The sequence below is a fragment of the Bacillus rossius genome, chromosome 2 (assembly GCF_032445375.1).
Source record: "Bacillus rossius redtenbacheri isolate Brsri chromosome 2, Brsri_v3, whole genome shotgun sequence".
Classification (NCBI taxonomy): domain Eukaryota; kingdom Metazoa; phylum Arthropoda; class Insecta; order Phasmatodea; family Bacillidae; genus Bacillus; species Bacillus rossius.
Genome location: NC_086331.1, coordinates 53,695,479 through 53,717,887, shown reverse-complemented (window position 1 = coordinate 53,717,887; position 22,409 = coordinate 53,695,479). Strand labels below are relative to the sequence as shown.

The 22,409-nt window shown below is 39.1% G+C and overlaps 1 protein-coding gene across 1 annotated transcript in view; it reads left to right on the top strand.

The window, feature by feature from the left end:
• Positions 1 to 22,409, top strand: part of LOC134529960 (uncharacterized) — a 107,743-nt gene that overhangs the window by 48,678 nt on the left and 36,656 nt on the right. The window contains exons 4-5 of the mRNA XM_063364501.1: positions 3,776 to 3,908; positions 8,940 to 9,045. Coding sequence (XP_063220571.1) covers positions 3,776 to 3,908; positions 8,940 to 9,045 — 239 coding nt within the window. The remainder of the gene's footprint in view (positions 1 to 3,775; positions 3,909 to 8,939; positions 9,046 to 22,409) is intronic.

Here is a 22,409-nt window from a genome sequence, read left to right as displayed (position 1 = left end):
TCATTACGTTCGTTAGCAGAGCGGTCTAAGGAGCGCGACTTCTGTGACGTCAGCTTTCGGATTCAGCGATCGTGGGTTCTACTCCCGGCCATGCCGAACAAAAAAAAAGTTTTTTTTTCCGGTAAATTCTAAGATTATATCCATACATCTATCTGTAAATGATTCGGAGAGACTTTACCATTTCTTTGTGACGTTGCAACTCCAAATAGTTATCTCAGATGGTAATAGGTAGTGTCGGTAACTCATTTCCCTATGATAATTATACATAAATATAGTTTAAAAAACTAAAGAAACATGCTTTTAAAGATTATCAAACTAAAAAATAATTTTAAAATTTAATTTATGACAATAGTATATAAGCAATACTAGATTAAATGAGAAAAAAGCATGGGGCGCTTAATATACAAAAAATATGGCACAAAGCGCCTCAAGCTTTTTTCTCATTTATACTAGTATTGCTTATATAGTACTATTGTCATAAATTAAATTTTAAAATTATTTTTTTACTTTTTAGTTTGATAATCTTTAAAAGCATGTTTCTTTAGTTTTGTAAACTATATTTTTACTACTGGCAACAAGTTTTAACTTAAAGTGGAAGTAGTTATGTTAAAAATTCTAAAGACCGTCATATTTTTTTATAGTACTGGGTGATGGTGGGAAATTCAAATTTAAAAGGATATATTTTAAATACTAAAGATGTCATCTTGGATTGACATATATGCTGGTTGACTACCACTATAACAAAGCTATAAGTTATATTTATTAGAAGTATGCTTATAGCATTAGCTTACAGCCATATTTGTTTCCTGTGTAGTGTTTCTTTACACTTAGTAATATATCTGTATATTATTTTAAAATATGAAAGTAAAATTATTTGTTTTAAGTATTTCACTTATTAAATTATTTATACCTACAGTAATAAAGGTCTTTATTTATTTTATGCATCTTATGTTTTATGTGTATGCTTTTAAGACTTAATTATTTGTTAAATTGTGGTAGCATATAGGCACATTCAACTTGTGGAAATAAAAATCCAATTTTTTGTTGTTAAGAATGAAATAATTTTTTATTACATAATAAGTATTAATGTGGTTAGGAAAAAAATATGTACAGGTAAATATTAAAGATATACTGTGTTATGTAGGCATATATAGTGTCAACTTCATAACCAGAACCATACTAAGTAGAATATCTCTGCAGCTATAGTCATGATGTTTTATCTGCAACCGGTAACATCTTCCTAAAACTGCCACTGGTACAGTGATGGTGTCTCTCTCTGACTGTACCCTTGAGAAAGCGAGCTTTCCCACGATTGCCACCTGTGTCAGACAGTCCTTGTTTCCCGCCGGCCGGCTTTGTTGAGGCATGGGGACACACTTTTTTATAGCATATTTGTTACTTCGAGCCTGCATGTTAGAGGAAGGCCTAGTTAATAAATGTTACTTGTAGCTGCCAAGTAAAATTAACCAGCCAATCATAACTAGGAACTATTTCCACCTACACAAGTTTTTAATAATATATTACATATGATTCAAAGACAGACATGCCCTCTTCCTAATGTTTCAGTGCCGTCAGGCATGTATCGGCGCCCGGCACAGGAGATTTTACACAAGCTAACACCCCCCCCCCCCCACCCCCCACACAAACCAACATTCATTCCAGGAACTTCCACCCAAATCAACAACCACCTTCTGGCCTCTAGAACAGACCACTGGCCAGTGAACGGACAGCTTGCGCCATCTCAGAGCAGCAAAGTGAACTAACTTACCTTTAGTTAGGCGTCGGAGCGAGACCTCTGCCGGCTGCTACCACAACCCACTCTAAGTGTCATTCCACCCCGACAGAGCTCGCACCAGTGGGCCCCACATTGACCAAGCTGTCGCTAGTCCCCCCTCGTGGGACTCTGGCGTACCAACACCGAGTCAGTTCCGGTTGTCCCAGACAGAGCGCTCTGCTTTGCACCTTTGAGGCCCCTTTAAGTTAGGCGATTAGTCCTCTTCATATTTTTTTTTTTTGGTGGGCGGGGCAACTACTTTGTGGGCTTATTCCAGCCAATCAGAGGCCATTTCTCCCACTCCCTAGGACTCCGGGCCTCTCGCCCAAATTTAACTTCATGTAACCTGGGAGATAGGGAGATTCATTCTTCTGCAGTCACCGTGATCAAATCTCGTGCCGGAGCTCATCGCCCGGGACTTTAACATTTTTGGCCACAACTAAATTAAGAGATGTAATCTCTTAAGTTCGGGAGTTTTCCCTAATTTTACTTTTCATCTAGTTGGCTAGTCGCTTTAGTTCAGCCGAGTAGCTAGTTATTACGATGTCTAGCGACGGTTCACCGCGACCATTCGCGCCACCTGTCCTGAGGGAGTGACAAACTTCACTCCAACCCCAGAATGGTAAGTGTAAAATTCAACGTCCTGTTGGCTATATTCGCCTCCCCATTTAATCTTTTGCCCTAACTTTTCTATTTATTTAGATTATTGACCACTGGACCCCTTTTTTAGTTCCAGTGGGGTGCAAGAGCCAGTTCAAGAGTCTTTCAAGTCCCAGTTCAAGAATTAGTTCGAACTTTTCAAAATTTAATCTACAAAATTCACGCCGGTCCCTCGGAAATCGAAGAATGCAAGAATCTCCTAGTTATCCTCAGCCAGTTAACAGTCCCTTGTGGAATATTGTGAATATATACTCCAGCACCCATCAGAACAACTAATGTCTTAAACCAATTAATTTTATTAATGTTAAATTTATTTAAGTGACAATAGGATTGTTAAAATTTGTAAAATGTATCAGATAGTTTTAACTTATATTTACTAACGGCCCGGGCCCTCCTTATAATTAATTTTGTCAAGGGTAATTTTGTAATTTCAATGAATATCATAAGAAAATATAACAAATCTTAATTAACAATAAAACAGGTAGAAGATAGGCAAACCAGATTTTGTTTTTCACTTTGAATACGATCCACCTTCCTAGTTCCTATTGTGAGAACTAATTAAATTGTAAATGTTTCTCCCTTGTGTCCTCTGACTATTCAGTTGTTACTGTGTAGCCCATATAAGGCAGCTTCCAGAATTTCTATAAATAAATTGATATACAGTTTTTCTATAACCACACAAGGGCAGTAACAAGTTGGATTGAAATTGGTAAGGATCCAGAAATTGTGTAGGTATATTGGCCTGAGGATTAAATTCACAGTTTCCCTGTTCACAGAGGCCTGAACATCACTCACATTGACAGGAATAAAGATAATCTTCATTGCAGTACAATCCCACATGCTGAACCTTGGAACAATACTTATTTTTAAAGTTTTACAGTGAAACTTTGTTAATGAAAAACCCAGTTATTACAAAACTTTCATTAATGTACAAAGGATTTATAATACTAAACACTTTATTTACTGTAAAAATATGGTTAGTACATAATACAAAGTTGGTTTAGTTTTACAGGGGAAAAATTACAAGTATTAAAGAATGGTTCATAAAAACCTCATACAATGATAAAACAAAGCAACATTAAGTTTAAGGTTACTAAAATCATACTGATGCCATCTCTTTGGTTCAGTGCAGGCTAGAGAAAATAGCTTAAAAAAAAACATATTCAGCCAAATCGTGGTGTTTTATGAAATTCTGATGAATTCTGTTGTCGTAAATGTCTGTTTAGAGTAACCCAGAAGTGGGGGGTGGGGAAGTTTTTTTAACCACAGATGTGCACAACACTCATTATAGTCTCTTGAAGTTTTTATAAATGTGTTTTGACTGTAATATTTTTGTTGCAGTATCTCTATAGCTATAGAAGAGCTACCTGAACAGAATGTGCTTGTAACTAGTCCAGAAAGTGATCAAGATGATAACACGCATGCCACAACAAAATGGAGAAAAATAAGGAAGCTGAATAAGTTCATTCCTAAGGTATGTTAAAAATGAAGACAGAGTTTCTAAAGTGAATACAAAACACACATATTAGACTAGACACTAACAAAAAAATACACATACTTATGTATGCACATTAGAAGTTATTCTGTTTTCTTTAATATACTAAACCAATTTAAAATTAAAAGTTACAAAAAATATCCAAAATTTGATAACATAATTTTTGTAAGAGAAAATATTATTTTCTTTTGTCAGGATTTCCATACTCTTACTTCAGCTCATTGTCCTGAGTTTTTTCTGTTTACCCTGACTCATCAGTCTCTGCGGCAACTGCAATACCAATTATATCGAAACATATACAACACGCAAATTTGACTATAAAATATTTTCCTGTATAATATAGTTTGCACTGTTATTTACATAAATGCTATGTAAAATCAACACTGCCAAACTGAAAAAAGAAAATGAATCACTCTGTTTTATTAAACTTTGAAATAATACTTTACTAATTATTAAGATCAGGCTAAAGAACTGAAGATATTTGTTTCAGCTTAAAATTAATGGACAGTTGCTCATATCCCTTACTTTGAATAAATGTCAGTAAAAATTGATATGGATTCTACAAGAACATGAATTCATGATTAAAATACATGCTATTTTAGACATTAAGATACTGTACAGCATGAAATATTACTGATAGTTTTGTAAATAGATAATCACAATTTCTCTATGTTTTACATGTTTTGAAGACACTTTTTCAATTCCCTGAGATTTACATGTTTTCCAGATTTTCCCTGTCAGTGGGAATTGTGTTAATTTTAATTATAATTTATTGTATTTCAGTTTCATTTCATCATACAGTCAAGGAGTGAAGAAGTTGTTGCTAAATGATTAAGACGGTATCAATAATTTTTGGATTCTCCATGGGGAAAGGGAAACCCAACAATACACAGAATATTGATCTGAAATAAGCAATTGTCGATACAGCCAGCTGCAATGAATCACTTGTGAAAAAAATACATCTATAATTCTGAGAGTACAGTGATGGATGAATTGCAAGGGCAGGGGAAACCATAGTACCTTGAGAAAACTCACTTCTGTAGAGCAACTGCCACATTTCCCACCTGAAAAATATCCAAGTTTTGATCCTGTAGTTTCAGTACTGCTATCACCTTGGTAATGCACAAATGGCCTGACCAGTACTCTTCTGCGGATTACAAGAACTTTACCACAAAAGCTTTTAGAAACAGAGAGTAACCAGTTCAGTTGACATTTTTTGAAATAATATGACGATCAGGAATGAAAATTGTAAATCAACATGCATGCCACCAAATGACCATGTTATGTTACCAAAATTATCCAGCCATTTAAAAGATGGCCAACACTAAAATACTGATAGCTTCTCAGGGTAGGTGCAAGGAGTATGGAGTGGAAAATAACACAATGGAAAGCTGGTCTTAATATATTGAGTGAAACATTGAGGGCCTACCGGTGTTATGTTTTGAACTAGTTGTGTTAATAATGGGCGCCACCACGTGAGTGAGCACGTGGACCCGGCTAAAGGCTCTTATTCAGGGCGTTACGTGGCCCGTGTGAGGCGAGATATTAGCCTTCCTGACCTTGAAGTCAACACCTGTTCCTAAACCGAGCCCGCTCTCAGCGTCAGGCACGCTTCTACCAAATCGCAGTGGGCTCTTAGGGCGTCCTACACGCCGCTGACTGGGTTGAGGACCCACGTGGCCCCCCGAACACTAAGACACGTGACTCACTTAAGTTGGTTTTATTGATACGTTACACGTCCTCCTACAATCTTCCCTTTACACAGCTAAAACGCCAGAGGCACGAATCGATATAAGTTGAGGAGGCGGACCACACACGTGGCCGCCTCAAGCCTTTACGTAGAACGAAGGTGGTAAAAAACTCCTGAGAGTATAGAAATTAATTACTAAACAGCCCCCACCGACCGAGAGAGGCCCCGAGGAAACGATTTGGATTAGTTAAGTTAACAGAGCTACTTATCGGTGAGACAACGGTGATGTCCTCGGGGTGTCTGCAGAGACGTCCGTTCTCGGCCGGCTGAAGAAGGAGACTGGGGCGAGACAAGGCTCGCGGCAGGAAACATGGCGTCCTTCGCGCTGAACACAATTACCGTTAATATTTTAGAGACTACGTGCCCCGGGTTATTACAGAGAATAACATGAATCTTTTATAAAATTAATATTCACATACCCACGACCAGACCGTCTGTAATAATTACTTGTGCATGAAATTAGTTTAAATAAAGTTATTTACTACTACACGCCCAAGCCAACTATGGTCCCGAGGAGGGGAGTGACGGGAGCGCTAGTGTCGCAGTGAGAGAGGGGTGGGGAATGAGGAGGGGTTGGCAGTAGGGGAATATCATTAGCTGTGGAAGCAAGGAGTATACACATGCGTTCATAAGTGTACGCAACTTGTAAGCATGATTACCTGGATGAAACGATAGCCATGAAGTGCAGTCGTGCAGTAAGAAATGGCGTGATAAGGTGAAGGTACAGTCGTATGAAACAGCGAAACACAGTGTCTACGAAGATGTCACAGTGTGTACCAAAGTGTGTCACAGCATCACATCGTACCGTTTGTGTTATAATAATTATTTCACTCAGCACCATATTTAACATACATGTCGGTATACATTTGCCTATAATCAAAGAAAATATTGTTTGTGTGATTAATCAATGAAAACAATGCAAGAAACATTTCAACACAGTTTCGTGCATATTGCACGTAACAAACGCCCACTCAGCCATTTAGTTCTTCAATTCCTGATATGTTACCATTGGAATATGTGCTGCTGTTGTCCGAAAAGTCCCATTCACTGTCTGAGCTGGACTCGCCAAAGTTAACAACAATTTTCACAATTTCGTGCTCCATTAAAGTCACCTGTACAGCACTCTGCTTCTGTATGTTTTACATGTAAAATAGCAATTTGCCATTCTTCTTTGGTGACACTATTGATTGATTCTGTTGTGATGTTTTCAATGGTACGTGATGATTGAGCGACATTTTTTTCAGCAACACATGATTTCACAATGTTCCATACATACTCAATAGCATTAAGCTCACAGTGGTACGGTGGTAATCTTATTACTTCATGCCCATGTTCTTCTAACATCTCATCTATGCGAATCCTGGGAGGTGGACATTGACCACGAACGAGCTGGAGGAGTTCACATTTTGTCATATCATTGTCATGCGGAATGTTGTTGTTCTGTAACCATTGGATATCATCTTGTTTTCTTGTACCGGCTGTTGGTGGCTTATTTAACTGAATGGAATGATAAAGGGCATTATCCATTACAACCAACGAATCAGCAGGCAGATTTGGAATAAGCTTGTCTTGCACCCATCTGGAAAAGTTTGCGAAGTTCATCTCATCGTGATAATCGCCACTTTTACCTTTGGACTTGAAAATGAGATATGCACCTGGAATGAAACCTAGATCGCAACCTGCATGTACGATTATCCAACGTTGACCAGCGCTGTCATTCTTCAAAACACCGGGTGTTTCGTTGTCTTGCCAACACTTGCTTACTGTGTACGTCGGGTGAATTCAGGTTTAGTCAATGTACACAACTGTTTTTTTCTTTTCACCAGCCTGCTCATTTGCTTTCATTCGACGTAAATATTTGCCCCTACAAGCAACAATGTCATTGTGTTTCATTAATATTTTCCTTTTATTCTTGCATTTTTTTAACCGGAAACGTAATTTATGCAGGATTTTTCTCAAAGTTTATTTTCGTCCAGGGAAATTAATTTCTTCTTGTAACATTGTAAGAAGCTTATTAAGTGTTGGAACCTCTTCTTTCAGCCTATAAAACTGTTGTACGGTGCGCCGTATTACCCCAAGGTCAAACTCATCAACCGATATCTTGTTAATACTTGCTTTTCTTTTCTTTCCTGGTGTGCGCAAAATTTCCCCACTGATAGCGGCTTCTGTACTTTCTTTTCTAATTTTGCATATTGTTCCTTTTGATTTACCTGTCGCTGCGGCCGCACACTTTGTTGCATTACATAATGGTTGGGTAAGTTTGCCTGATGCCTTCTCCTGATCACAAAATGCAATCACATTGCTAATCACTTGCCTGCACTGGCTATGTATAGTTTTGTGTTTTGTTGAACTGCCCGATGCCATTTGTCAATACATGTTATATTACAGTCACGCACGCTTCGAAACCTTGCTCCGCTTTCAAAGGATCCGTGAAATATTTGAACAGCGTTACTTCCGTATCCGCGCACTGTGTCATGACTTATGGTAACAACTCTACTTGCCATCCCACCCGCGACATGACGCGCTTCGACCCTTGAGGCGGACTAGGGAAAGGGAGGGGACAGTGTGGCGGAAGGGATGATGGCGGAGGGAGGGGTCCGTCTGACCTTGGGTAGTTCACATTTTTCCCGGGACCACAGTTGGCTTGGGCGCGTAGTAGTTCCGCCGTCACCCGCTAGGGAGCGTCCTGGGCCGTGCTTGCACTTACTTCATTACAAAAAATATTATATTAAGAAAACAAAAGACACTCACTTGACTGACCCGTCATGATATTGTTTAGGGGTGAAAAGAAAAGGTTAACATTAATAATTTAAATACATAAAGGGGAGCGGCGCACTGGCTCTACAGCGCCCTCTTGCCGGGCGACCAACACACACACACACACACACACTCGTTAGCAGGAGGTTTGAATAGAGAGTGGTGGTGTTTGGGCGGTGGCATATCGGACTCCAAGGGGCCGCATAAAAGTTCTTGATATCACAAAAATATTCCTCTAGAGAGCAATTCTGTTTTGACTATTACAGTATCTGGTTTCTATAGTATTGAATGTACCATATACATTTGAAACAATTATTGCTATTTATTATATATGTTACTATAAAATAAACTTTTATATATGTACTATCACCACCAGTAACAATAGCACTACTCAAAACTTTATAAATGGTCCCCATAAGTGTATTTATTATATTTTTTAAAATATATTCATGAAATGTTTAGCTGTCAATACAGTATTAAAAATGCCTGATTTATAATTGCAGAAGATGGCTACGTACATCGTTCTTCTCTACAGCTTCATGACAGGAATTGCTGTGGGGTTGTCTGTAATCACCAATTATGTATCCTTAAACAAAGACTTTTGGATAGGTATGTATTTTTTTTTTTTTTACTAACCTTAGGGTAATATGATTTAAAATGAGTTTTTGTGTATGAGCTAATTGGAACTTTATCACTTAGGTCATTGTATGGTGCATAGTAATAATTCTGACCCTTGTGCTGCAAACTTCCCTTCCATGAAAAAATACGTTTGTATCAATAAAGATGTGACAAAATTTTCTGTGGCTGTAGATTACATGGTAAAAGAGATTGTTGTAAGCAATGTAAAAAATAAATTTTCAGGTAAATTCAATTATCATTTTCTTACAATTCGCTGCATCCACAAAAATAAAATAGATCAAGTCTATATTGGCAATTACCATATTTAAATGTGTCTTACAAAAAAAAACTGAATTTTTTTTTTTTTGGATGGAAAAAACTAGCCAATTATTTTGTATGGTTATGCATAGGTAGGCTAGTGATGACATCATCTCCCAGACTATAGTGGTTTCGAACCACAAAGGTATGACTCAGTGCTCATATATCGATGAGTCATGTCTGGTGTTGGAATAAAACCATCAACCCCTTGTTTTGCCGTATGAGGATGTAGCAACAAGCATAAACCTTTGTTGTCCATAAACATTCCACTGCCCCTTTTATTGCATTTAAAAAATTATTTTTTTTGTCAAGAATGCAATGAATTTAAAGAAAAAATTAAATGAATGCAAAAGACATTAGCTAGGTATAACACATAGGACTGTTGTACAAGGAATAGGCTAAGAGCTAGAGCAATTTTTTTTTATACAGGTTAAAAATCTTAAGCTGATCTACAAATAAGCAGTTTTCTGAATTCTGTTTCCTGTTTTTTTATTAAAGTACTAAAAATTAAATGTTTACCAATGATAATACTACAATTTATAATAAAATGTTAATTAAATTATGGAACTAGAGTTTATTTTCTTGGAGGTTTTCAGTGGCTACGATTGCTGAAGTGTTACACTGATATGGCAAGGGTCATGGTGTTAACCCCAACTTGAGACATTATTAACTTTATGAACTTCAAACATGTACCCACGTGGTTTTGCGCTGCTTAAATATTAGAAATCCCACCACCTGTAGCCCCTTTGTCTAGCTGTGCAAAGTTGAGTCTTCAAAAATACTTAAAATTATTATGAACACACAAAATGATTCTATGTCTTAATAGAATTGGAGCATCACCAGCTAGGAATGTTTGTGCTAAGATTATAATGCTCTCAATGGTTGTGATTAACAAAGTCTTAGCATGAAAGTTTTTTTCAATACTATACAGTTACATAAGGGAGGGAGTCTGTCACCAACTTCAGTTTTCAGATTTTTGTAAACACTTTGCATAATTGCTGCCATGTTGTAACTGGTCACTATGTCATGTCATTAACTAAGATTTAGCATGTTTCAGTTTAGATGCAATAAGCATATTTCACTTGTTTCACTCTAGAGACAACCAATCAATGAAGTACGGTAGTTATTACCATACTGTTTGCATATGCATTAATTAAAGCATGTAGTACTGATCCTTGAAACAGAAGGCCAGTCGTAATAAAACGGGCGGTAGTCGCCACTTAGTTCGTAAGTTACTTGTCCCTGACAGGAGAGTTTTTACAGAGAGGAGAATACTGATTAGGACCATGCAATTTGATTATTTTTTTTAGATTAAGTTCTTAACACACTCTCCAGTAACTATGTTTGGTTGGAAACAAGTCTTTTAAGTTTATAAAAGATCTGTTTTGTAAAATTTTAATTAGTAATTTAAACTGAAAGACTTTCTAGTTGTAGTTATAAGTGTTATGTTTATTCCTAAATAAAGCATTATTTATATAGCGTTAAATGTTAAGCTATTTTTAATAAATTTAAGCCCTAGGAAATGCTTTGTAGAGGATGGAAACTTACCAGATCTTGCAGTTCCCACAGTATGTGTGTTAAGTTCAGTCATATGATGTGTTATCCTCTCCCACAAATGCTTTTTTGCTTTAAACAACATAAGAAGTCAGAGTTACATAATTTTCCCCTAAGAAGTTGAGCTAGGGATGATTATGATAGTTTATGAAAGTTTGGAGTTTTTAATGTTACTTACCACCTACAGTATGTCCATAGTATCAACTGTAAGCCTTGTAAAGTGTTGGTTCAAGGTCACAATTAAAGAATAACTCAAACAGGATTAGATAAGTGCATGTTCGAGTGCTGCTTTGTTGTTTTATTGCTTTGAGTGCCACCTATGCAAAATGGTGACTCCTGAGCATAAATTCCCCAATTAGTAGAGGGTGAACCTGTAAACTTTACTTGACAACAGGATGGAGCCCCTCCCCATTTAAATCTCTTTGTACGAGAGTGGGTGAACATTGAAGTCCCTGACCGTTGGATTGGTCATAACGGTCGAGACGACAGAGCTCTTTTTCGCTGGCCTCCACGTTCACTTGATATAACGCAATGTAATTTTTTCCTTTGGGGCTTTATAAAAGATTGTGTTTATGTCACACTGCTACCTAATGGTTTGCCAGAGTTGAAACATGGAACTAAAGAGGCTACTTCTTCCATTACTCCGGACTTGTTAACCGAAGTGTGGAAAGAATTGGACTTTAGGTTGGATGTGTGCCGTATAACTAAAGGTGCACTATTAAACATTTGTAAGAAAAACCTGGTTAGTTAACCTTCAATTTGATGAATGATGTGTTGTAAATAGTCTAAATTAAACTGTTATTGTTGGAAACAATAAAATCATTAGGTAACTTTGGTGTTGGTTTGAATAAGTTATGTTGGTACGACTGTAATAGAGTAAGTAAGAAAATAAATATGGCTAGTGTGTGAGAAATGTGTGTAATAGAAAGAGGAAATTACACAATATTAAGAAAGATGCCGAGTTTTAATATAACCTATTAACAGGTTATGGGCCCAGGCCGTATGAAAGTACACTGGTGTTATTGAATAAGTATCACAGTTTTATTGCGATAGTGATGTGTTGATAAAAGAAGAAGAAAATACGCAGTGCGGGCATCCATTATGGAATCCAACTATAACTACATTAGATTGGCAAATGGATCAAACTGGAGTGTTTGGAAATTTCAAATTACGGTCGTGTTAAAATCAAAAGGTTTATATAGTGTGGTGTCTGGAGAGGAGTTTAAACCTACTGTGGTGGATGACGATTCACAAACCGAGACGGAAAAGAAGAAATTAAAGGAATGGGTGACACGAGACAGCAAAGCTCAAGAAATAATTGTCACAAGATTAGAAGAAGGACCAATGATGCACATTTTGGCTTGCGAGTCAGCACAAGAGATGTGGAATAAATTGTTATCAATTTTTGAACAGCAGTCGGAAGTAAGCTTGCATCAACTTCAGCACAAGTTCTTTTCTTTAAAATACGAAGGGGAAGGAGTCGCGGCTTTCCTGTCAAAACTGCAAGAGTTGGTGGTCCGGCTGAAGCAGCATGGGGAGAAGCTGTCCGATCAAATGCTAATGACGAAGATTTTAGTATCACTACCGGAAGAATATAAACACTTTGTGTCGGCTTGGGAGTCTGTGTCAACAAAGGACCAAAAACTGTCAGAGTTAAGTGCACGTCTGTTGATTGAAGAGGAGCGTATCTCTGGAAAGGGCAGTCAGGATAACGCCCTGTTGTCTAAAAATCAAGGTAGGCCGAATCCATTAAAGTGTTTTAAGTGTGGGAAGGCAGGACACATTCAGAAAAACTGCTATTCTAATAAATCGAAAACTAATAATCCAGGTGGGAGACGTATGTGCTATTACTGCGAAAAGATGGGACATATCAGTAAAGATTGTAGATGGAGGTTAAAAGCTGAAAATAGCTCTGAACCTGCTCATCGTACACTAAAGGGGGGCAATCTGAATGCTTTTATCAGTGCTGCAATGGTAAGTGAAAGCCTGGATGACAAAAGCTGGTATGTGGACAGTGGAGCATCTGAACATATGTGTGCTCAAAGACATTTTTTTATGACATGTGCAAGCTGGATAGTGAAAAACATATTGTAATTGGTGATGGGTCAACTCTTGTAGCAAACGAGGTAGGGACTGTGAGAGTAGAGGTGTATGATGGTAATTCTTGGCAAATATCGGAGATAAAAGATGTGTTATATGTTCCTGATATCAAATTCAATTTATTCTCTGTTGGTGCAGTGTTGAGAAGAGGTTATCAAATTGAATGGAGAGAGTCTAAATGTGAACTTACTAAATCTGGAAAAGTGTATGCTGTTGGAACTCTGGAGGGGAAGCTGTACAAGATGATGTTTAGGTGTGAACCAATCCCAGCTGTGGTGAGTGTTGTGAAGAAGCCTTCCATTAAAATATGGCATGAAAAGTTGGTGCACCAAAATACAGAGCAGGTCAAAAATATTCTGAAGAGCCACAACATAGAAGTGCAAGGTACTGAGGACTTCTTTTGTGAAGCTTGCATGAAGGGGAAACAACAGAGACTGCCTTTTTCATCAAGTGAACACAAAACGACGGACACTTGTGAGATCGTTCATGCAGACATTTGTGGCCCGATGGAAACAGCATCAATTGGAGGTTCAAGATATTTCCTATTGATAAAAGATGATTTTTCAAGGTATAAATTTGTTTACTTCTTGAAGTTCAAATCTGAAGCTAAAGAAAAGATTAAGAACTTTCTAAGTATAGCTAAGAACGACACCGGAAATCCAGTAAAAATTCTGAGAACGGGAAACGACACTGAACTGTGCAGTCAAGAAATGCGGAATATCACTGATGAAATGGGAATACGGCACCAGAAGTCTGCACCTTACTGCCCAGAGCAAAATGGGAAAGTTGAAAGAGAAATAAGAACAGTTGTGGAGGCAGCCAGGACTATGCTGGCAGCCAAAAACCTGAACAAAACCTTATGGGCGGAAGCAGTTAATACTGCAGTATACACCATCAACCGGACAGGCACGAGTTCTGTTAAAGGAAAAAGCCCATATGAACTATGGTTCAAGTCAGTTCCTGAAATCAAACATTTTGAAGTCTTTGGAACAGAGACTTACATGCAGGTGCCTAAAGAGAAAAGAAAGAAATGGGACCCTAAGAGCACAAAAGGACTATTCGTAGGGTATCAGGAAAATGCTAAGGCCTACAGGGTATATGTACCGAACCGAGGAAAAATTGAAATATCAAGAAATGTAGTGTTCAAGCCAGATGGTGTAACAACAACAATGGGAATCGAAGTTACCAAACCTATCCAAACTGAAGAGCACTACAGGGATGAAGCGGAAGGCATACAACTGGAAAATGTAGAGGGAAGCAGTACGATTGAACATAGTTCCTTAAATAATGAATCTGCAGATGAAGAGGAATTCAGAGGCTTTGAAACAGATAACTGTGGAAAGATATGTGAAAAGGTGGGAACATGTAATTTGAGGGATAGAACAAAACTAAAGGAACCAAGGTATCTGAGCCAATATGAGACAAGTTTTCTTTGTGCAGATGAGCCGCAAACATACGGAGAAGCAATGATGAGCAATGAAAGGCAAAAGTGGAAAGAAGCTATCAATATTGAATTGAACTCTATAAAGGAAAATGACACCTGGTCAGAAGTTATACCTCCAAAAGATGCCTGCATCATAGGCAGCAAATGGGTATTTAAGATTAAACGAAATGAAAAAGGAGAACCAGTGCAGTACAAAGCGAGACTAGTTGCAAGAGGTTTTGAGCAGCTCAGCATTTTTGATGCAAGTGAAGTGTATGCACCAGTGGCTAAGATGGCGACGCTTAGAATTCTGTTGGCGACTGCAAATGACCTGGGCATGCCAATATATCAAATGGATGTTCAAAGTGCTTTTCTTTATGGTGATATAGATGACAAAGTTTTCATAGCAAAACCAGATGGAATGGAGGGGGATGAAAAGACAGTTTACAAACTAAAAAAATCTCTCTATGGACTTAAAAAATCACCAAAGTGCTGGAACGAAAAGTTCAATGAAGCTATAGAAAGGGAAGGATTGAAAAGATCAAAACATGATTACTGCTTGTATGTCAAGAACACAGACAAAACGAAGCTATATGTCCTGCTGTATGTGGATGACCTGCTAATAGTAGGCAATGATGAGAACCAAATTCAGGCATTGAAAGAAAGTCTGAAGAAAAATTTCAAGATGAAAGACCTAGGACCGGTGTCAAACTACTTAGGAATTTGTATCTCTCAAGATTTAAAGTCTGGAACTCTAAAATTGAATCAAACTCATTTTTTGAAATCATTGTTAGTGAAATATGGAATGGCGGACTGTAGACCCGTGTCCACACCAATGGACCCACTGTGTAAAATAAACTTCCAGGACACTGAAGAAGACAAAGAGCTGGAAACAAAATGTCGACAGATTATTGGAAGCCTGTTGTATGTCGCCCTAGGCACAAGACCAGATCTTAGTGCTACTCTTGGCATTCTGAGTAGATATCAAAACCGGGCAAGTGAAGCACTATGGGTTGCCCTAAAACGCGTTTTGAGATATATAAAAGGGACCTTGGACTTGACACTCGTCTACCGACGACAAGAACCCGCAGCTCAGCTGAGTGGATACGCTGATGCAGACTGGGGAGGAGATGTGGAAGAAAGAAAATCTACATCAGGTTTTGTATTCCAACTCCAAGGTAATACCATCACCTGGACCTCCAAGAAACAGTCAACTGTTGCCCTGTCATCTACCGAGGCGGAATACATGGCTCTGAGTGGTGCAGCGGCTGAAGCGTGTTGGATCAGAGGGGTACTGCAGGATCTGGGAGTGTTAAAAAATGAACCTGTGATCCTATACGAAGACAATCAAGGTGCAATAAGAGTGTCAAAAAACCCAGAGAATCACAAACGGTTGAAACACATTGACATTCGCCATCATTTTGTCCGAGAAAAAATCAGTGAGGGTCTTATCAGTGTAAAATATGTTTGTACTCAGGATCAAATAGCTGACATGTTCACTAAAGCAGTGAATAAGATCACACTCTTGAAATGTATAAGAAGTATAGGGCTAGAATAATGCAAATTATTGGTTAAGTTTTTTTTTAGCTGTTCACTTGTATTGTTTACTTAGTTGTTTCGCAAAGTCTACCTAATAACGTTTATTGAGGGGGGCTGTTGGAAACAATAAAATCATTAGGTAACTTTGGTGTTGGTTTGAATAAGTTATGTTGGTACGACTGTAATAGAGTAAGTAAGAAAATAAATATGGCTAGTGTGTGAGAAATGTGTGTAATAGAAAGAGGAAATTACACAATATTAAGAAAGATGCCGAGTTTTAATATAACCTATTAACAGTTATTATATACCATTTAAACTGGGACATTCTTTTATGGACATCCTGTACATAGTTACAGACTCACACTTATACTGTCACGAGAAGAAATTTCTACAGATGACCAGTCTACTCGGTGTGTGAGAGGTAAGACACCCCAGGTGTTCCCCAAGCAGTCTAAGTTTTCTTTGTCGTGTACCATGTGGCACCGGCTGTTTCCGAGACACTATATGCTCCAGAGATAATCCCTACCCCAAGTTTGTCCTCACTGCCGCTACATCTGCTCCCTCCCTTTTCCCCGCATCGCGAGATTTCTGGTCCCTTTCAGCACATGACCTTCAAAACATAAAGATACGTAACAGTGAACAGTTTTCTGGCAATTTCTAGGTAGTATATAAAGGACATTTGTTTGCAGCTAAGTCAGTAAGCTACAAGATCTTTCCTCAGCCAATTCTGAATGCTGTATAAGCACGCCTGCCAACTAATAGTTTATTTTAGTGAAACACACTAGTGAGTGTTGGCGATGACTGCAATTCCAAGGTGAAGAGACGAATGTTCAGCTGACAAAAGAGGCTTTGTAGCTGATGAGACAATGACCCGAGGTGACATTTATGACACAACCCACAAGAAGGTAGTAGTGAATAAGTGGTCAAAGACAATAGTGTGCAGATAACGAAATGATGATTAAAAGAGTGCGTTACTGTAGTCTCATAATCAAGTGACATATGAAAATATAAATATAATTAGATTCATACTCATATTTGGACAAAACTCAAACAGGTTAATGTAGTTAAATATTTAGTATGCAACCAAGCAAACTAGAGAATAAATAGAAATAGTTAAAAAATTAAATCAATGAATATTTGAACTTGATATCTCCTGCTGGTTTCAATATTTCAAAGGTTGAAACCAATATGGCTTTTTAATAAAGAGCCCACATGGGGGTTAGATTGGAGGGGGAATTTATCCCCACCTCCCTCAAAATCCTACAAAATGTATCCTTCCCACCAGCAAATGGAAATAATTTGAAAGTGTTGTATCTGTGACTAGGGCAGTAGCGGGCAAGATGGCCGTGCGGCTGGTCTATCTCAGGTACATCATGTGCCTGCGGATTATGGTTTAATGAGTTGTACTTGATTACGGTTACGGAGAGACGATGCAACATGGTGGCAGCGGTAAATTCAGTTGATCCTTTTCAATCGGTCGTGGTTTGTGTATGTGAAACGGGTCGTGTATAAACTGGTCTTGTGTCGGCAACAAGCGTCCAACATGGACGACGGTGTTAAGGACATAGAAAAGCTTCCGCGGCCGAGCAGCCAACACATAAAACCGCCCACCCCGCTCGATTTCGCTGATGCTAACGCATGGCCTCGCTGGAAGTTGCGTTTCGAGCGGTACCTTAACCTCACCGGTCAAAATGTAAACAAGGACAAAGACAAGATTGACCTACTGATGTATTTATTGGGTGAAAAGGCGGACGACGTAATAGTGACGTTTCCCCGACCGTCGGGAGAGTGGTCGTATGCTGAGTTAGTCGCAGCTTTCGATAAGCACTTCCAACCTCGTATAAACATTATATTTGAACGCTTCAAATTTAACTCAAGGGTTCAGCAACCAGGAGAAACGGCTGAGGTGTTCATAACTGCACTACATACACTCGCGGAGACATGCGAGTACGGGCCTCTTAGAGCAGAGTTGATACGCGATCGCATCGTTGTGGGAATGTGCGATACTGAACTCAGTGATAAAATGCAGTTAGTGAGTGACTTAACCTTACAAGAGGCCATCAACATGTGCAGACAAGCTGAGCTACAGTCGTCACAGTCCTCTCAGTTACGTGGGAAAAGACCCGAGGAGGTGAATTATGTACGTCGAGATCACACAACCAATCGTGATCACCTAAAATATCAGTATGGTGCCTATCCACGGTGGAGGGGGAATGAAGGGTCGTCAGGGAGGGCACAAGGCAACAATTGTGCTTATTGTGGTAGGACTCATGTCAACAATAAGTGCCCTGCAATTAACACTGAGTGTTATTCTTGCGGTCGCAAAGGTCACTTTTCTAGAGTTTGTAGGGCCAAAAAAAATGTCCAAACTATTAACGAAAATCAAAACCCTTCATACAGCTCGAATGAATTTGTAGTTGGTAGTGTGGCCGCAGGGTTAGGCTCGGCGGGAAGTCAGCAGAAACACGACTCATTTCAAGTCAAGATGGAAGTCCCAGAATTGGGCACGACAGTGGACTTTGTGATTGATACGGGGGCAGACATCACTTGTCTTCCAGCTGTTATCTTAGACGAAAAGAATGTCATCCTGGAAACCAGTTTCAGCACAGTCTGTGGGCCCGATGGACACCTGCTTGATGTTGTCGGTTTCCGGTACTTAACCTTGCGATACAAGGGGCAAGAGAAGAAGATAAAGACTTACTTCATCAACAAGTTACGCAATCCCTTGTTGGGTAAAGATGCCCTTCGTGCTCTGCAAGTGATTCAAGTGGTTCGCAGTGTTAATGTTGCAGCTGAATTTCCCCAAGTCTGTACAGGCTTGGGTAAGTTCGAAGGAGAGATGGAGATACATTTGCAGAATGAGGCACAACCCTACGCGCTGACTGCACCCCGGTTAGTTCCACTGCCTTTATTACCAAAGGTGAAAGAAGAGTTAGAAAGAATGGTTAGGTTAGGTGTCATTACACCAGTAGATTACCCTACACAGTTTTGCGCTCCCATGGTAGTTGTGGCTAAGGGAGACAAGGCGAGGATTTGTTGTGATTTTACTGAACTGAATAAATATGTGGACCGCCCAGTGTTTCCCATACATAAAGTTCAGTACACATTGTCACAACTGAACAATGCTAAAATCTTTAGTAAAATAGATACTAACTCGGGATTTTACCAAGTCCCACTTAGCGAACGTAGCCAGCCTCTAACAACCTTCATCACCCCATTTGGGAGGTTCATGTATCGAAGGTTGCCTTTTGGCCTAAATGCAGCTCCAGAGTATTTCAGTTGCAAGATTGCTCACATGTTAGAAAATGTACCAAATGTTCTGCAACATGTTGATGACGTTCTTGTCTATGGGGAAAATGTCGAACAACATGATGCTACTCTGCGCTTGGTGTTGACTAAGTACAAGGAAGTAGGTATCACAATTAATATGGACAAAAGTGTTTTTGGGGTGGATACAGTCAAGTTCCTGGGTCAGATAGTTTCAGCAAAGGGTATATCAGTTGACCCGAGCAGAGTTACAGCCATTGCACAATTTTCAGAACCTAGGAATAGGACAGAATTAATGCGGTTCCTGGGCATGGTTAATTATGTAGGGACATATATACCTAACAAAAGTCAGGTTCTACAACCCCTGCGGGAATTACTAAAAGAAAATTGCATGTATATGTGGGGAAAGGACCAACAGACAGTCTTCCAGGGAATAAAACAGCTCTTGCTACATGCTCCTTTTCTAGCTCACTTCGATGTGAGGAAAAAAATGATTGTGAGTGCAGACAGCTCTTCGTTTGGGTTAGGATGTGTTTTAATGCAAGCAGGAGAGAATGGTACAAGGGAGGTAGTTTGTTATGGCTCTAGAGTTCTCACCAAGACCGAAATGAGATATGCCCAAATAGAGAAAGAGGCCCTGGCCTTGACATGGGCATGTGAGAAATTTCAAGAATACGTTCTAGGCCTTCAAGTGGAATTGGAGACCGACCACAAGCCCCTAATTCAAATACTAACCTCAAAAAACATTGATGACCTGAGCCCTAGGTTGCAGAGATTCAGAATCAGGCTGATGAAGTATTCGTATACAGTGTCTTATGTGCCAGGTAAGCAGTTAATCATAGCGGATTGTTTGTCACGCAACCCACTTCCGGGTACAGACCCATTGGCTGAGGAACTAGCAGCAGACACAGAGGCACAGGTGAACATGGTTGTAGCCAATGTGTCTGTTGCACCTAATACCCTAGAGCATATCAAAGCCAAACAGCAAACTGATCCCGTTTGTCAAAAACTTACAGAGTTCACCAAAACACAGTGGCCTCCTAAGCGACAGTTGCCAAAATAACTTGACAAATACTATCAGTACAGGTTGGAAATAAACATTTGTGGAGAATTCCTGCTAAAGGGCACACGGTTAATAGTTCCCGTTGAGATGCAGCAGTACGTCCTCGGACAGCTGCATAAAGGTCACTTAGGCATAACAAAATGTAAAGCCAGAGCTAGAGAAACTGTTTGGTGGTTGGGAATAGAGGACCAGATTACAGCAGTCATAGCAGTGTGCCCCACATGCATCAACACAGGAGCCAGCCTAAGGAACCATTCATTTCCGAGGCCATCCCAGACTACCCATGGCAAAAGGTGGCTATGGACTTAATGAAATGTCAAGGTAGATGGTATCTAGTAATAGTGGACTATTTCTCTAAGTACTTTGAGCTGATTGAAATAACTAACCTAACAGAAACTGCAGTCGTACACCAGTGCAAGACAGTTTTTGCACGCTTTGGAGTCCCTGAAATTGTACGAACAGATAATGGCCCTCAGTTCAGGGGAAGGTTTCGTGACTTTGCAAAAGAATATGGTTTCAGACACCAAACTAGCAGTCCTTACTACCCGCAGTCAAATGGTTGTGCAGAGGCAGCCGTGAAAACTGCAAAAAGATTATTAACTAAGTGTAAGGATGTTCACGAGGCTCTTCTTGCATACCGGAGTACCCCTCTAGAATGCGGTTTTTCCCCAGCGGAAATTATGCTAGGTAGAAAAGTTAGGACCTCACTTCCATCGTTGGTATCGGGAAAGCCCAACGAGCAATTAAAACAGAGGTTGGAAAAAGTCAAAGAGTATTACGGTCAATGGTACGACAAAAGACACAGAGCAAAGGAGCTTCCTTTGCTCACTAAAGGTGATAGAGTCTGGGTCCCGGACCTTAAGAAGTACAGAAGGTCAATCAATGACTATAGCTGCTTCACTGCACCTAGGTCATATCAGGTTCAGGTTGGCGGCAAAACATACAGGCGCAACCGTCACCACTTGGTGTGTGCACCCTCTCAGGGAGTAGTGGGACTCCGTAGGGGGTCGATGCAGAACAGCGGGGAGCAACTACAGAACACAGAGGGAAACCAGGGAGACGCCGAGCAGACAGAAGGTCCCACGGCTAATACTTCAGGAGAAGGGTCTAATGAGTCCGACAGCGACAGTGACTGGAAAGGATGGGATAATGAAGGAAATCAGGCCAGTCCAATCCTTCGTAAGTCTGGTAGAAAAAGAGGCTCTCCAAAGTGGCTGACAGAGTGTAGTACATAATGAAGAGGCTTAGTAAACTCAGGGTATGTTTTGTAAAATATTCTATCTTGTTTGTATTAGATTGTTTGAGCTGTGTAATGAAAGAATTGTCTTATATAATTGATTAGTACTTGTATGTGTATCTAGCTTATGTAACCATTAATAATTGTAAATTATAATCTCAGTTTATTTGTATAAGATCTTGGGACTGGAAAAAAAAAAAAAAAGGGAAGATGTATCAGATGTATCTGTGTTATCTAGTGGCTTGATGTATTTTGCAAATCAAAATAAAAAGGGAAAGATGTTGTATCTGTGACTAGGGCAGTAGCGGGCAAGATGGCCGTGCGGCTGGTCTATCTCAGGTACATCATGTGCCTGCGGATTATGGTTTAATGAGTTGTACTTGATTACGGTTACGGAGAGACGATGCAACAGAAAGCAAACAGTAGGCAAAGTAGTTCTATCTCCTTATGAAATGAAATTCTGTGTATGCTCCTGATTTCATATTATGGAGGACAATAATTTTGTAATTTTTGAAACATAAAAAATAAAATTAAAAAAAAGGATAATATTTGTTTATTAGTTGGGTCATATGACAATTTGCCAAAAAAAAAAAAAAAAAATATTATGCAAGTTTAAACATTATTATTTTCAGTGACTTTTGTCTAGTATCCATACTTTGATCATGTGAAAGTAACCTGGGTGGCACATTGCTAGTGTCAAAATGCAAGAATTTTTAATTTACTCTCAACCCCCCGTATGCTTCATTTAAATTTTACGAGCACCATGCCAGTGCCAAAGCACATAAAATATAAAATAGACTGTCAACCTTTAAACATTACTCTGCCTAATTTGTTGCATCTTGACTTGGTATATG